Source organism: Saccostrea cucullata, unplaced genomic scaffold (genome assembly GCF_032062105.1).
Source record: "Saccostrea cucullata isolate Sc308-1 unplaced genomic scaffold, CSIRO_AGI_Scuc_v1 ctg3810, whole genome shotgun sequence".
Classification (NCBI taxonomy): domain Eukaryota; kingdom Metazoa; phylum Mollusca; class Bivalvia; order Ostreida; family Ostreidae; genus Saccostrea; species Saccostrea cuccullata.
The window spans coordinates 1-17,396 of record NW_026939162.1 but is presented as its reverse complement, the minus strand read 5'-3'; the positions used below and the strand labels follow the sequence as shown (position 1 = coordinate 17,396).

Genomic DNA, 17,396 nt, shown 5'->3' with positions numbered 1-17,396 from the left:
TATACAAACATAAAAAACTTGTTATTAAGACTGAATGATGTTTACCTAGTTACGTTTGACCATCATTAAGGTCCTCTTTAATGGTATTCCACGTACTGTAGGGGCCCATGGAGCGTTAAGGAAGGCTCTGCTACAGCGAATAAACCACCAGCCTCCTCTGAAAGCAGCAGCACAGTTATTATCACTCCACTTGTCATTGTCCCTGTCTGGGGTCGAGAAGTACATCCCAGCCGGATCAGGGCCTCTCATGCTGTCTCCTGAAATACAATATTATAACAATATAAATAGACACAACAGTCATCTCCAGTCAATCTGTCATTATCTTCTCAAGCTGTCTATTGCAATACAATATCATAACAATATAAATAGACACAACAGTCATCTCCAGTCAATCTGTAATTATCCTCTCATGCTGTCTCCTGAAATACAATATCATAACAATATAAATAGACACAACAGTCATCTCCAGTCAATCTGTCATTATCTTCTCATGCTGTCTCCTGAAATACAATATTATAACAATATAAATAGACACAAAAGTCATCTCCGGTCAATCTTTCATTATCTTCTCATGCTGTCTCCTGAAAAACAAGATTATAACAACATAAATAGACACAACAGTCATCTCCAGTCAATCTGTCATTATCTTTTCATGCTGTCTCCTGCAATACAATATCATAACAATGTAAATAGAAACAACAGTCATCTCCAGTCATTCTGTCATTATCTTCTAATGCTGTCTCCTGCAATACAATATCATAACAATATAAATAGAAACAATGGTCATCTTCAGTCAATATGTCATTCTCCTGCAATACAATATCATAACAATATAAATAGAAACAATGGTCATCTTCAGTCAATATGTCATTATCTTCCCATGCTGTCTCCTGAAAAACAATATTATAACAATATAAATAGACACAACAGTCATCTCCAGTCAATCTGTCATTATCTTCTCATGCTGTCTCCTGAAACACAATATTATAACAATATAAATAGACACAACAGTCATCTCCAGTCAATCTGTCATTATCTTCTCATGCTGTCTCCTGAAATACAATATTATAACAATAAAAATAAACACAAAAATCATCTCCAGTTAATCTGTCATTATCTTCTTAGGCTGTCTTCTGAAATACAATGTTATAACAATATAAATAGACACAACAGTCATTTCCAGTCAAGCTGTCATTATCTTCTTAAGCTGTCTCACTTCAAAGATCTTGCAAATACTGTTAATGTGAAAAAACAATAAATTTCTCTTTCTCCCAAATATCCACCGTTCACGGTAGCTCAGTCGGTAGAGCGCTCGCTCCGTGATCGGGAGGTCGTGAGTTCGTATCTCGGCCGCGACTGACCTAGTCGTTAAAATTGGTAGCAACTGTTCCTTCGCCATGCGCTCGGCACTTTGAAGTGAAAGTTGCGGGTCCTTCGGATGAGACCTTAAAAACCGAGGCCCCATGTCAGCGGCAGGCGTTGGCACAAAAAAGATCCCTCACTGCTCAATGGCCCTGAGTGCCGAGTAAAGGTCAAAATTTGAAGCCCTTCACCGGCATACGGTGACGTCTCCATATTAGTGAAAAATTCTCGAGAGGGACGTTAAATAATATACAATCAATCAATCTCCCAAATATCCCTTTTCTATTCAGGGCGTGCGGATTTGGACGCTGTCATGAAGAAATTTAATGTAGTGGATTCCTGATTCTGGGTCCTTCCTCTCATGAACCTTTCGATTTTTTGCAAAATATTTGCTTTCTAGCCTCTTCCAGAAAATAAACTGTCAACTCGAATTTGAACAACAATACCACTTATATTTAAGAAATTGGATATAAATCTGTCTTGCTCTTGCAATTCCTTGCTTTTGAAAGACCTTTGCTGTTTTTATCAAGTATATTATATGGTAAATTTTGTTTTGAGGCTTTTAAACAATATATTCAAGTTCAATTATCTGTTTAAATATCACGCAAATGTGGATAACTACAATTACTGATATCTTAAAACAATTGTTAAGACATTCGTACACGCTGTCGTTTTCACTAATTTTTCAAAATATAGGGTGACCTTTGAGAACTAAGCTTTTAACCATCAAACGTTTCTAAAAGCAGTATGAGCAGCGTTTTTGGAAATTTTATCTTACTGGTAAAATGTGTTATTATGATTAATCTGTATGTAATCTAAACCTCTATGATCAATACAACTAAAATAAAGTTTAAAAGATGTTTCATTAGAAAAAAGAAATATTTCAGTACAACTGAATATACATTATTATATGAGAAATTATTATTGTTCAAGACGACAATAACACAATTTTGCTTCAATCAAAGCGTATAAAAGGTTCTTTCATTTCAAATATGAACAACAGAATATCATAAATGTTCTATTTTTCTGTCATTTTTTTTCTGACGACAAACATTCAGCTCATATTGCTTTAAAAACAGTGTAAACTACCCCCCGAAATGATGTCTATTGAATTTGCTATGTGTCTTAAAGTCAATCACACATCATCAAATATTATTTGTTGAAATTTAGCAAAGAGTATATAAGTTGTTATAATTTTTTTTGGCAAGGACGGTACCCGTTTTTGATGCCCATTATTTATTTTTTTATCATTGAAATCCAACTGCTCATTTGTTTATAAAACAGGCATTGGATGTTGTATATTTCACATATTTCAATGAATATTTCTTTGGGATTTTTAACAAGTTTTACAGCAGCTTTAATGAAGCTTTTATTTTCACTCTAGTTTACTTCTTCTTTACCACTCATTTATAATGCAGTGTCTCGAAAAGCTCTTGTTTTCCAACTTCTCACAATGAAACTATGTGATAAAAAGTGGTCACATAAACTGTTATAAATTAATTAAAGATTAAATAATGAGAGAAAGTCAAGCTTAATGTCTATGATATCTGTATTATATGTCATACAGTTCAGGACATTATTTATTGAACAGTTATATTGCTATTGGGATGTGGCAAGCTGGAGTTTACGGTAGCTTACTCGGTAGACGCTCGCTCCGTGATCGAGAGGTCGTGCCTTTTTATCTCGGCCGCGACTGACTTAGTCGATAAAATGGGTAGCAACTGATCCTTCGCTTTACGCTCGGCACTTTGAAGTGAAAGTTGCAGGTACTTCTGATGAGACCGTAAAAACCGTTAGTGGCAGGCGTTGGCATCAAAGATATCCCTCACTGCTAAATGACCCTAAGTGCCGAGTAAAGGTCCAAATTTGAAGCCCTTCTCCGGCATACGGTGACGTCTCCATATGAGTGAAAAATTCTCGAGACGGGCGTTAAACAATATACAATCAATCAATCAATCAACTGGAATGGCAAACACCAACGTTGCAAGACGCTTTGGATTTTACAAGACCGAAAAACCGAAAAACCATCCAAACATAATGGACACGTTTTCAACAATCTGGTAACACTAGGGATCGACCACACTCTGGGCGTCCTCGTGTGACGTTGCGTCAACAAGACAACCACATTAGACTCGTGCACCTGAGAAATCGGTTCCAGACAGCAAGTGTGACTGCTCGAACCATTCCTGGACTTAGACCAATCAGTTCAAGAACTGTGCATAATCGTCTGCACGAGCACAACACCAGACCAAGACTTACAGCTATACGCACAATATTGTTTGATCATATCGCAAGACTAGCGTGGTGCAGACAACATCTGCAATTCACACTACAGGATTGGGCTAATATTCTGTTCACGGAGGAGTCCAAAATTCATTTAGATAGACGTGACGGCCGTTGAAGAGTGTATCGTCGCATTGGGAAGCGGTACCAGGACGCTTGTTTTGTGCAACAACGACAATTCGGTGGAGGCAGTTTTAAGTTTGGGGTGGAATCCAGCATGTGGAAGGACCCCTCTTCAAATCGTCAATGAAATTTTTCTGGCGTGCGCTATCGACACGAAATTTTTCAGCGCCATGTGATACTCTTGATACAGGGACAGCAAAATCACATTACCTTACAGCACGATAACGCAAGAGCACATGTTGCATGCGTAGTTTTCGTTCATTAGCATGCCGATGTCTGCCTTGGCTAGCTGTTTCCCCCGATTTCTCGCCGTTTGCTAAATCAGCCAGTGACGCTGACTGATTGAGGCCAGGTCTTAACCATCATCTGACACAACATCCCCCAAGCATATCTGAACACTTTAGTGTCGTCAAAGAGGCGCCGTTGTCAAGCATGTGTTAATGCAAATGGTGGTCACACAAGTTATTGACTTTCTTAAGTCAATTTTGGATACAAGTGTCTATCCAGTGTTCATAAATTGACGTTAACTTTATGAATTATGAAATTTTGTTATGAATGCATTTGTTAATAGTATTACAAAAAATTAGAAATTGTTCATTGTTATTTTTATTATTTATTCATGTATAAAATACTGCACATTTTCTTATTTCCCCTACTATATTAAACATGTTTAATTATTCTGGAATCGAAAACGTAAATGAAATATCAGAAAGAATTTTTTCAACATCATAATAATGATTCAACACAAAAAAGTATTATTATGATAATATACGTAAGTTGAACCTAATAACTTAACGTGAATACACTTACCTAAGGTCCCCGTAGCAGCTCCTGTAAGAAAGAGTTGATATTTTCCTGCTTCGTCGGAGACAGAGAATCGGTCGTACATTATATACTGAGTTGTACCATTCTGGAGAGTGATGGACACATACAATGATGATGAGTTTTCTTTTGTTAATTGATGGATAACGTCATTTCCTGTAATAAGATATATGTGAAATCAGCTTAAAAACCCATTGCATTAACAATTGATTCTTTTTAAAAATTTATTATACCGTAATGAAAAATCTTTTTTTTTCCAACGCTGTAGACTAAATTGCTTAATTTGGTCTCATAATAATATGCCGCTAAATGATGTTCTTCTTTTCTTTTTTTCTAATTATTTGAGATGTCAATAAAACACGATATCTGAATATCGTAGAACACACATTACCTAGTCTTAAATTTAGATCTTTATTACGCTTTATAATTTTTTACCTGCCACAAGAACTTTTTTATCCTCGAACTCTGAAGGAATAAAAAGTTCTTATTTGAAAATGGTTTACACTTACCAACCCAGATATCCTGTTCGGGTGAACCAAAACCATTCTTATAATCCGCCCAGTTCCTTTCAAAGATCACGGATCCGTCTACGCGTTTCTGAATGGCCTTTGAAAATTAACATGCATAACAATTCAATTTATTGCTTTGAGCAATTAATTATTATTATATAAACCCAATGTATTCATAATCTTTATCTTACAATCTTAAAACAACAGAGACAATATAAGTTGCATTATTTACTTTTATTTTTTAGAACAAACTACATACCGTCCACCCCCCGCCCATTGTCGTCATATCGCAATATACACTTATTGGAATGGTTAATGTACTGTAGGGGTATATATCATACACCCCTGTGATGGTTTGTCCGTCCTCGTGAAGATCATTGCAATCTTTGGGAATGGCAGAGAAAACAAAATCTAAAAAAAATGAAGGGATCATGTTATGCGTATGTACAAGAGGTGAGAAGATATATAATGCCTGCATGATATATGAAAGTTAATTACTGCAGCTGCAATGTTAACAACATCTACAATGCAGATTAGATAAGCTGTGCCTCATTATCTTAAATCATTTTTTTCTTTTTTTCTAATTGCTACAAATCTATGCTTTATGACATAATTAAAAGTATTTAAAATAATATACAACTATTTTCTATACTCCGTGGATTGAAAGAAATGTTAAAGAATGATTCATTTTTAGATCAGATGTTATACCGTTTGGACCATAAATTAGATGTTAAAAAATCTAGTAAAATCCACAAAATCTACATTTTTTGTATGCTCTAATGTATGTGAAATATAACCTTTCGTATATTTCTAAGGTTGATACAATGACAATGTTTCCTAACACAGTCTATCAAATTCAGACTGACTTTATTATGGATTGTAAGGCCTATATTTTTACAATGAATTGTCCTTAAACTTTCCGTTTTCCAGATCAGGACAGGGGACACACGGTGGACCTGACCGATCTAAGGGTGTTTACTCTTCCATTGCACATGGTTTACATCTCACTCTCAAGATGCTCATTCCTCCATGGCACCTGATCCCACCTCTGATGTTTTGGAGGTACGTGTTTGCTCTGCTCTTACTTTGTATTGTTTCATGGACTTAGAGATTGAATACTGCTCGTTATCTCCATGTCTTCAGATTTCAGGACAGCTGTTTTCTAGATAGCAATTTCGAGAAACTAGCTTCAGGTGAGTTTTTTTTCGTTGATTTTTTAGTTAATTACAAGCTATAATTTACTTATGGTTTAGAATGATCCTCATAACAAAGCTTAAATGAATATAATTACTAATTATGTTGAAAATACACATATACCACTTAAAAAGAAATTTCAAGAGAATAAATCGTGTTTTTTCGAGAGGAACCTTAAAAAACAAAGAAGCAAACAGAAAGAAGAATAATATGTGTACATACCATTATCTGAGTAGTATCTCCACCCGGCCTGCTCAGACGTACCAGACGTTAGACTTTTCTTGTGGGTACGACATTTCTTCGTTTGCGAATTAAAACCAAAGAAGACGCACTCCCTTTGACACATCGCGGCGCACTCGGTCAAAGAATGAGAATTCTGTTCTCCTAAAATCTCATAGTTTGATATTTTATTATTAAACTCCATTTTTGCAATATATTTCTGAGAGATAATGGTCGCTTTAGATAATGCTAAGAAGCCGACAATTAAGGAGATAACGCACTGGCCACTCATTTTTTCTTTACTTTTTTAAGATAAAAAATTCTGCGTGCTTGTGAATCCTGAAATTTCTGCTAATTGGTCTTTCAACAGCCATATATATATGTCGTATCTTCATCAATGAGTGAAAAATGATTGGCTTACTGTTACGTTCTCTATATTTTACTGTTGTTTAAGTATCGATTTTTTTTAAGTTGAAAGGAATTGTCAATTTTTTTTTTGAAATTGCGATTTAAAATTTAACAATGAGAAGTGTTCTGTTTTTTTTTAAACTAGTTAATGTCTGTCTTGTTATACAGTGGTTTTTGTTATCATTAGCTATCTTTTAATATGGAAAATCAGTTTTTATTTTCTTGAATCAAACTAAAAATAAATTAAAAGAAACAATTATCTGACTCTCAGTCATTATTAATAATTTATTGAATTATTTCAACTTTGATATATTAGCCTCTAAATGTTAATGTAACACAATATATCATCAATGGTTTATTCAATTTTGAATTTATTTCTTCTGACAGTACAGAGCGATTCTTAGAAGAACGAAAATAACAAGAGAACTCTTTCAGTATCATACTTGGCGTGTTACATGTAAAATAATACCTTGGTTTACGTGACCCAAATTGGTAAATAGCTAAGATTGCATATGATCTCACACACATTATTTTATCTTTAAAAGTCTGACGCAATATCCTTTGAGTTTGTATAAATACGAGGGCCGTTCAAAATTTATGCTGAAATCTCAGAGAAATATGTATCGTAAAGATTTCAATATATTTTTACCAAAATTTATATTTTGGTAAGGGGTAATTTATATGTATTTTTAAAATCTTCTCTAAAAATTTCCGCCGTGTTGATATCCCAGATGGAGAGGTACGGAACACGACAAAAATTTGAAACACAAACATGCAGAATCATTAATTTTCTATAAACGCGATATTTTTCGACTATTTTCTCAAAGGTATTTTTATTTTGTTGTATCACTATGTATTTATATTTCTGACGTGATATTTGTAGTACTATATGAAATAAAGAGATTTTTCTCCGATGCGATTCCTGAGAAAATGACGTCTCTTAAATTAACAGAGCACCACGGTTTTGTTAGATTATGTGTAATGCTTGAGATATCATCAACATAGATCAAAAATATGCAGAATAAGGCATGTAGTAAACTGGGCTATTCGTGACATTTGTCTATAAATAGTATTTTGGAATTTTAGATCCTTAGACCTTTGCAAAAAGGCTAGATAAGATAGGAAGAAGATAATCGACGAAAACCTGATCCGGACGGTAAAGAACGTGATTGAGAGTCACCAATATCACACTATTTCTCAGTTTTTGGTTTGAAAAAAAAAGAATATGCTGCATTGATGTATAGTAGATAAAGTTACTCAAAATGTACAGAAAATATCGGGAAAATGTTGAGAAAATGAACTTGAATCTCATATTTTTTCTATAATGTCCGTGACGTCGAAGATTTTGCTCCTCCGTGACGTAATGATATGTCCTGATTAATCACCAAAAATTGATATCAATTTACAACATTTTGATATGAAATTTTCAAAGACCATATAAGTAAAGATTTTTTTAATATTATGTGTGACATTTTGCCCAATTATATCGTGAATATTTTTTTCTATGCAGCAAGAAAATAGATCATGAATATAAAGAATAAACGTTATGGTACTGTCATCATAAATTCAATGAAACATATGAAAATAACGAACAGTATTCAAGATCAAGTCCATAAAACAATGCAAAATAGGAGCAAACACAAACCTCTGAAACATTAGAGGTGGGATCAGGTACCATGGAGGAGTGACACTACTGAACTTAAAATTCCCTGATATTCTGAAAAATCTCTGATAAACTCTGTTACCCACTGTCAAACTTCTGCTTTTCTCTGTTTAAGCACTGTACATACACTGTACAAAATCCCTGTACCTACTGTAATCCTTGGTAAATCACAGTACAGACTCAATGTTATTTTTTGTACATCCCTTTACATTACTGTACGCCTCCACTGTACAGCACAGTACACCACTGTCTGTCATTGTACGCCTCCACAGTACAACACTGTACATCACAGACGAGTACAGTGCTTAACCTCTGTACAGCACAGTACAGTACTGTTGATCACTGTACGGGACCCAGACTGGCACTGTACATTACTGAAGTTCAATGTACGCATCTCAGTTTGGCACTGTACATCACTGAGTTATACTGTGATCTTTTCTTGGACTTATTTATATTTGCAGTTCCTAAATTTTACAGATTTTATTAACTTCACTTATTATTTAAATTAAGCCGTGGGTATTTTAGACTTACTTAGTAAAAAAATATTTTTTGAGAGTGGTAATTTTGTGTTGATAAGTACACTCAGTATACACATACCGTATATATAAAGCAAAAAAAAAATCATATAGATTATAAACGTAGTATCATAAATTATAATGAATAATTGTCGTTTTTACATAGCTCGATATTGCGGTAAACGGCTAAATTTCATTTCTGCATGGATTTTTTTTTCTTTTTCAACCTTTTATAGTTTTCATCTCCAGCATTTTTCATGTAGTGTTTAGCAGAAATGAAATATTTCGCTTTAGGCAATGACATTTGATGTCGTGATGTAAAACATGACCCTAACTCTTAGCTAAGCTAATAACTTATGAATGACATAGTCTTATTTAGAAAATGCATTCAGCATTTAAGACATGTTTCACTGGTCAAAATGATTGGAGAAACATATTATTATCTTCATTGTGCAAATCCATGTCAGAATACCACACTAGTACTCGGCATTTAAATATTTGGAATTAAAATCGAGATATAGTGTTCCGCATTTCACGATCTTCCGACTGAAAAAAAAAAAGTGAAGTAAAACTTTCAGACAACTCGGACAAGCCATCAAGTTATTTCAAATTACAACATTCAGTTTTAGAAATTTTTAATTAAATTATATAACTTTTTTATCCACAAACTTTGTATTATCTAACCGTACCAGGAAACCTGTAGAATTTCATAAGAAAATACAGATAAGAGCTCGAGTGAACTAATAAATAATAATTTTCTTTTAAATATTCTTGATCCACGCCTTTTCTTTTACATGCTAACGCAATCCGGTAGTTTCTTGTATATTGCATGTTATTTGCAATGGTCAATCTAACAATATAGGTCGCGTCTCACCAGTGATGTAAGTTGCAAATAATTAATATACAAACTATCTGACCACTCCGAACAAGGCAGTATTTTCACAAATTCTCTGTACATACCGTGATACAGGGTACATGTAAATTATCAATGAAACATGCAATTGTACTTGTATATTAAAAAGAGAAAATTTGTTTTAAACATATTTAATAATATTACAGTATTAATCGGAACATGAAATGAACTGAACAGAAGACAGATTTGAAAAAATTACCTTATTATTTTTAATTTTTATCGTTTCTCAGAGATTATATTGGATACATATTATCAGGATACAATATGAAAAAAAATAATAATACATGTATTCAAAATCAAGTGACAAGAATTTGAATGAACCCAGAGAGATGGAGTGATAGAGCGATGCAGAGAGAAAGAGTAAATGATTTAGCAATTTGTAAAATAAATCATTATACTGAAACACACAGAAAGAGCGAGGGAAAAAGTGGGGAGAGAAAACTTCAATTAACTACAATGGATCATAAGTAACTTGTCAAACGTTACTGGAAAATTGAGATACAGTCTTTAATAAGTTCGTCCATACTAAATATTAGGAAGTCTTCTAAATAGGGGGGGGGGGGGGTTATTAAGACATGCCGTAATTTGTTTCAACTGCTGTCTTATAAGATATAACCAGAGTATTTTAATGAAAACAAGATTGTCTTAAGTAAGTTCCAAGAAAATTTCATTCAAAATTGCGCTTAAAAAATGGATGATATGAAATATATTGAATGAATTAATAACGTAATATTTGTCATTATTTGACTTTTATCGATGTTTCATTATTATTTTGTTGATTGACACCGTTTCTTCAGTATGTGATCAGCCTGGGTAATTTCTTTTAATAACTTAGAGGATTTTTTGTATGTTTCTCCTGTTTAAATAATACATGCGTTCATGGCACAGTCGATGAGTCGAGAATACCGACGATAAGACACGGGACCTAGAATATGGGACCTCACTGCTACATACGGCATTGAAAACAGATCACAATACCCATATATAAGTGGAGACTATTGGGTAAAATGTTCCTATTAGATAAAATTTACACAATATTAAACAAATTCTATGTGCATGATCTAAATTGTGTTGTGAGAATCGGTATCGCACGCCGGAGAATAAAAATACGCTAAGGACCTATCTAGAAGACAGACACGGGCCCTGCGTGCGAGTACATGAACCCGACATGTAGAATGTTGGTTAAATTTTCCATAAAAACGAAGGAATTAAATATTGTATATTTTGATCATGTTTGAGAAGAACAATTTACTGGAGAGCTGAAAACACGGGTCATAAGGATCAGCGAACGAGAAAGATCCCTCACTGCAGAGTTATGTGCAGAGTTATTGAGCAAAAAAAAAAAAATAAAAATAACCAATCAAACATACAAATAAATAAACAACATCAGAATATTGGTTGACGTTTGCACAAGAATAAGTAACTTAATCAATCGCTTCCTATAGATTTGGTCATGGCACAGAGATCTGATGGCACGGAACTGACGGCACGGAGGTTAAAAAAGATCCCTCAGTGCTTCACAGTTCACAGATGTAAATTTAATTTGTAACAGTGTCTGTAACAATTATTTGATACCATCTTTTTCGAAAGTATTTTTGTCAGGTTAATAAGATTACAGATTTTTTTTGAATACAGCATCGCGTGTTTACAAACAACCTTAGCGGACTTTGTATATTGTACACTATCGGCAGCGCCGTGAAGTACCCCGGAAAGTAAGACGACAGGTGTCACTGCCGCCATGGACACTCGCCGGCTACATGTATATACAAACATGTAATATTACGCAACATTGAAGTGACACGTGGATTCGAAAATATCTTCTCTCCTTCTCTCTCTCTCTCTCTCACACTATTTTTGTGTTTCAAAAAAAAGTGTAATTATAAAAAAAGAAAACGAAATAAGAAATAATGTGTTAAAATATTATAACTTATTGTGAATTTAAGCTGGATCTTTCATAAATACATTTTAGTATTATTAATTTAGAATTATTAATTTTAAACTGTACTAGTCTTAGCTTTCTTGTAACTTTTCTACAATGCTATATTTCCTAAACTAATCAGTTATTGCAGACATAATCATTTTACAGTTTTTGTGTTTCCGCGGAAATTTTTGTTATTTTACTAAACTCAACTTTTTTTTCAAATTTCATATTAATATTAGGATGTTTTTGAATCAAAGGAAGTGTTGCACTGTCAGTGAAAGATTGCTATTTAAAATCTGAAGGTCATTCTTGTTAAAAATAAAAAAAAAACAATCAAACAAACAACATCTTATTAATAAGTCATACCATATCAATAAGAATTTAAATTCATTTCAATATTTTTAACAAAAATATATGTAAGTCTTAGTCCGTTTTTAACTAAAAATTCATTTTATTTACATTTAATTTTTGTGCAGTTTGACATTCGCTAATTTTCTTTTTAAAACTTGAGATCTAGAATTATAAGAATTCGGATTTAGGGATATGTGTGATTAGTTCATGTGAAGAAATAACAGAATTTATTTAAATGCCTTAGCCATTGTACATACGATGCTCAAATTGATTTTTTAAGATGAAATATGTTTAAGATAATACAGAAAACGATTTATTAATACTGTTATAAAAATTCAGTAATTGTAAAAACAATTAAGATCAATATATTTTATTTCATGTAAAGGTACATGTAAGTATGAACAGTTGTAGCTGTTGCTGATGAAATAATGATAACTAACAGATAAATCAATTGTCATAAAAATTGGAAAAATGAACTTTTTATTTTTTTTTTTAATAAGGACAGTATAATAATGTATTATCTTGTAGAAAGGGAACAACTTTTGTTACATTTGATTTTGTTCATATGTGTGTGACCGTGAGTTTATAGATACATAATAATAAAAAGATGAAAGTACATAACTTTGCGTAATTGAAATGTATCTACATAATCACTGTGTACATAATTGTATATAAAAGTTGAAGTCAATAAAGTTAGGACAGAGGTAAATGCAGTAGGGTTTTACTTTACAAAAGAAAAAAGCAGAAAATTATCAGTGGATTTAAACAATTAAGTCAACTAAAAAAAATTACCGGTATTTTTTATTAAGCGTGTAATTTCCAAAATATAGGTATGATCGGTGAATAATTTCCATCCTCCGCACACATGAAGAAAATCAAATGAAATATTGAACCATCTGAAAGGATTATTGATTAAGATTTTTTTAAAAGCCTTTTAAATTAGAATTTTGTCTCGGCTTTTTTTTAACAGATGTGATATTGGAAATTTCACCTAAAAATGCTTGCACAGAGGTAACTTGAAAATATAAAAACCAATTTGAATAAATCTTTGTTGACATAATTATTATTGTTAATTCAGTCATTAACTAGAATTAAGACTTTCTATTACATTTTAAATACATTAAGTACAGGGTAAATTTGTACCGTACAGTAATGTACAGAATTGTGTACTGTCCTGTAATGTACAGTATATGTGTATAGGGCATATTAGTAATGTACTGTGAAGTACAGTAATATGTACAGTAAAAATCTGTGACGTACAGTGAAAAACAGTGACTGCGTACTAGGAAGTACTGTAGAGTACTGTGATGTACAGTTGAAATGTACTGTGAAGTACAGGGAGGTGCTGTGAAATGCTGTGCTTCGTACAGTGATTTACTGTGTTGTACTGTAAAGTACAGAGGCAAGTACAGAGATTTACAGTGAAAGTACAGAGTCTTTCAGAGATTTTCAGAGAATAATCAGAATATCAGGGAGTTTCAAGTCCAGTAGTGTGAGCATCCACTGCCGACCGGTCACACCCGCCGTTTGACCCTTGTCATGACCAGGAAATGACGGAAAATCCGTCGTCAATTCAGCGTATAAATATTGTATGAATTTAAATACTCAGTGTTAGTATTTTTTATTTCTATTCAAATGTATCATATATGTGTTTTAAACAATGTGCTTTGTTAATGTGATCTTTTTTGGAACAAAATGGTTTGCTTTGCTCCTATTTCTTACAGTTTTCATGACTTGTAAGCTTGAATACTAGTACTTTTCGTTATGTCCATGTAATGCATTTTACACATTCTCGATTCTGTTTGAACTCTGAGTTTTGTGATTTTTTTCTTAAGCTGAATATTTGTCTTATCGAACAGAATAGTAGAAAACAATCATCTTCGTCATCTTTTGATATTATTTATGAAATTAACACGACAAAAAATTTGTTAAGATACTCTTCAGTGAAATAGGTAAAAGGAATGGACAAATGGCGTGTTCTTCTTTCACAAAAATACAATTATGTAGATTGCAAGCTAATTTAGCATTTGTTCTGATGTCAAAATGCTATAACCCAAGACCCTATGTCAATTTTCAGGTTCGGTCTTTTGTTTTATTATTTTTTTAATCAGAGCTTGTCTATATTCCTTTCTTTAATATCATTGAAATTACAACATTGCTTCTAATTAAGTATTTTAACGACTTCATAAAAAATTCCGTTTAATTTGATATATATTTTTAGAATTCCGAGTAGAGAGTGAAATATTTAAAAACGAAAAAAAACACGAAAGCTCATAATTGCGTTCAATACAATTAGGGGAGAACAAGTTTGAACATCTAAAACATCAAAAGTGTCACCTTGACAATACAATTAAGAAAAATACGTTCATGTTAAGGTAGGTCTGTACTTTCGGAATCTTCTGTCAAACTGATAATTTTTTTTTATTTGAATATCTTAAATAGGACTAAACCTAACTAAAACACCCATAAAAGACATATCTTTGCAAGTTAATTTTCATACAACATGTCTCAGAGAACATACCTCACAACACCAAATCACAACAAATCCATGTTAAAACTTATTAAAATCAATAATATTCATTTGCCATGAGAATATTTGAAATCTTATGGATTATGTGGAAATATTCTTACCTGGATAGAGAGTTACCTATGTAATAGAAGACAGAAAGTTATTTACAAAGATATTTTTTCGTCTAATAGAAACATTAACTCTGGTGTACCACAAGGATCTGTTCTTGGTCCTTTACTTTTTTTGATTTATGTGAATGATGTATCAGAAAAAATGATTTCATTGTGTAGATTGTTTGCAGATTTTTTCGTCTAACAGAAACATTAACGCTGGTGTACCACAAGGATCTGTTGTTGGTCCTTTAATTTATGTGATTTACATGATTTCATTGTGTAGATTGTTTGCAGATGACAACTCGTGGCAAAGTTCCTCTTATCATGTTGCAACTATTGAATATACTTTAAATCATGATTTAGATATTCTGGAAAAGTGGTCTTCCAAATGGCTAATGAAATTTAACCCATCTAAAACGAAAACATTATTCTTTACATTAAAATCCAATTATTATCTCCCAAAATTACAATTTCAAAGATGTAATCTAGAATACATAACCTCTCATAAGCATTTGGCTTTACTTTTGAGCCAAAATCTTAATTGGTCTGATCATATAGACAATATAGTTAAACAGGCTTACCAAAGATTAGGTCTTTTAAAAAAGCTAAAATACAATATCGGTAGAAAAACTTTATCTAAAATGTACATAACATGTATTAGACCGCTACTTGAATATTGTTCTATAGTTTGGAACGGGTGTTCTTTACAAGATGTTGAACGATTAGAAATGGTGCAGCTTTATGCTGCAAGAATTATTACAGGGTACCCAATTATCGCTTCAAGAGATGCATTATATTTAGAAACAGGATGGGAACCTCTTGCAGATAGGCGAAAAGTAGCAAAGCTAAATACTACGTACAAACTACATCACATCTTAGTACCCGATTATTTAAAAAGTATTTTTCCCGCAACAAGACGTAATGAATCAAAGTACGATACACGCAATAGAGAGGACTACACTATTCCTAGATGTAGACTTGAAATATTCAAGAAATCTTTTGTTCCTGATACAATAAACCAATGGAATATGCTGAGTATCACCACTATAAACAGCATATCTTTTAGCAGCTTTAAAAATAACATACATAAAAAACCAGCAGACCCCCCTTCTTATTTCTCCCATGGTAATAGACGACTTAATATCATACATACTAAACAACGACACAATTGCATTTTAAATTATGATCTTTATAGAAGAAACATTATCGAGAGTCCTAACTGTTCATGTGGTACACAAGAAGACCCATATCATTTTTTCTTTGTCTGCAATAAATACCAATATGTTAGAGAAAAGCTATTCAGAGATTTACTGTCTTACGAAATCAAATATCAAATTGAACATTATTGATTGTCATTTACTTCTGTGGGGAGATGAGTCACAAAATGTAGAAATAAATAAATATATTTTTCAGTCATTTCATAAATTTGTAAGAGATTCTGGTAGATTTAATTAATTATTACTGCCTAGAACTTACACTCTATATAATTATATATTTATCATATGTAACAAATGTATGTTTCAATTTAACAAACTTGTTTGTACATCAATATTCCTTTTCACTTATTTTCCCTATGTATATATATTGACAGTTGTTTGGTGAGAACCTAGTAAGTTGTAAGAACTTGTGTTTAAACCATTTGTATAGTATTTATACAATAAGATATGTTCAAACCATTGAAATCTTGATTGCAAAACTTTTACAAATTGATGTTGAATCTGCCCGTGTCTTTCAGAAAAACAATATTAAAATATCTAAATTTTTTATGATTCTCAATATCTAACCTGTTTAGATGCCATTTTTTCTTTAAAACTATCAAGAATTATTTCTAAATTTAATAAAAACACATACTCTATTTTGGTTGACCAGAGCATTTTAACAAAAAAGTTTTTTGGAATATCAATTTTTTTTTAATTATTCATAGCAAAATTTTTAAAAAGCCTTTATACGCATTTCAAAACCAAAGTAATAAGACTAGAACAAAGCTGATTATTTTTTTAATCATCACAATAAATGTGATTTAAATTTAGAATCAATCTGTGAAAAAAATTCTCTTTTGCTCAATTTTTTGCAACGAAATAGCTATAAAGTTTTACAATTTTTCTCATTAAAAGTATTTTATTTTCATCACGATGTTATATTTCGTTAGTGCGACGCCATTATTTTCGTACGTCTACGTGACTTGAAAAGAAATCAACAATTCTCGATATATTTGTGGGGAAACTTACACTTAGATCTCTTCTTCCCATAGTATAATATTTTATTTTACAAAGTGACATTAGCATTTTTCATGCACCCGTTATTCAAGAATCAGGGGCATACATATTTTTCTCTGACGGTCTGTCCGTTTTCCGTTTGTTTGTCAGATGATCTGTTTAATTGATACCATACTCTTCATGCTCATTTCTTTGACAAGACTTGAATACCAAAAGTTTTGACCTTGAACTTATGGATTTAACCTTCTTTTGAAAATTAAAAACGTTTAACCTTG

General features: G+C 32.4%; 1 protein-coding gene across 1 annotated transcript; it reads right to left on the bottom strand.

Annotated features, from left to right (window-relative positions):
- Nucleotides 1–870: 870 nt before the first annotated feature.
- On the bottom strand, nt 871–5,385 carry LOC134252394 (ficolin-1-like). Its single transcript, XM_062734865.1, has 4 exons — nt 5,359–5,385; nt 5,100–5,196; nt 4,579–4,746; nt 871–890 (listed from the first exon to the last, which is right to left on the bottom strand). Exons 1-4 carry the CDS (start codon nt 5,383–5,385, stop codon nt 871–873), a joined length of 312 nt encoding a protein of 103 aa, XP_062590849.1.
- Nucleotides 5,386–17,396: the final 12,011 nt, after the last annotated feature.

What these genes read in the sequence shown, in the direction of transcription:
- LOC134252394 (XM_062734865.1), bottom strand. Translation starts at nt 5,385, where the DNA reads ATGACGACAATGGGCGGGGGGTGGACG. An exon ending in CGAACAGGATATCTGGGTTG is followed by an intron (nt 4,747 to 5,099) that starts GTAAGTGTAAAC and finishes ATCTTATTACAG; the next exon opens with GAAATGACGTTATCCATCAA. An exon ending in AGCTGCTACGGGGACCTTAG is followed by an intron (nt 891 to 4,578) that starts GTAAGTGTATTC and finishes ATTGTTTTTCAG; the next exon opens with GAGACAGCATGGGAAGATAA.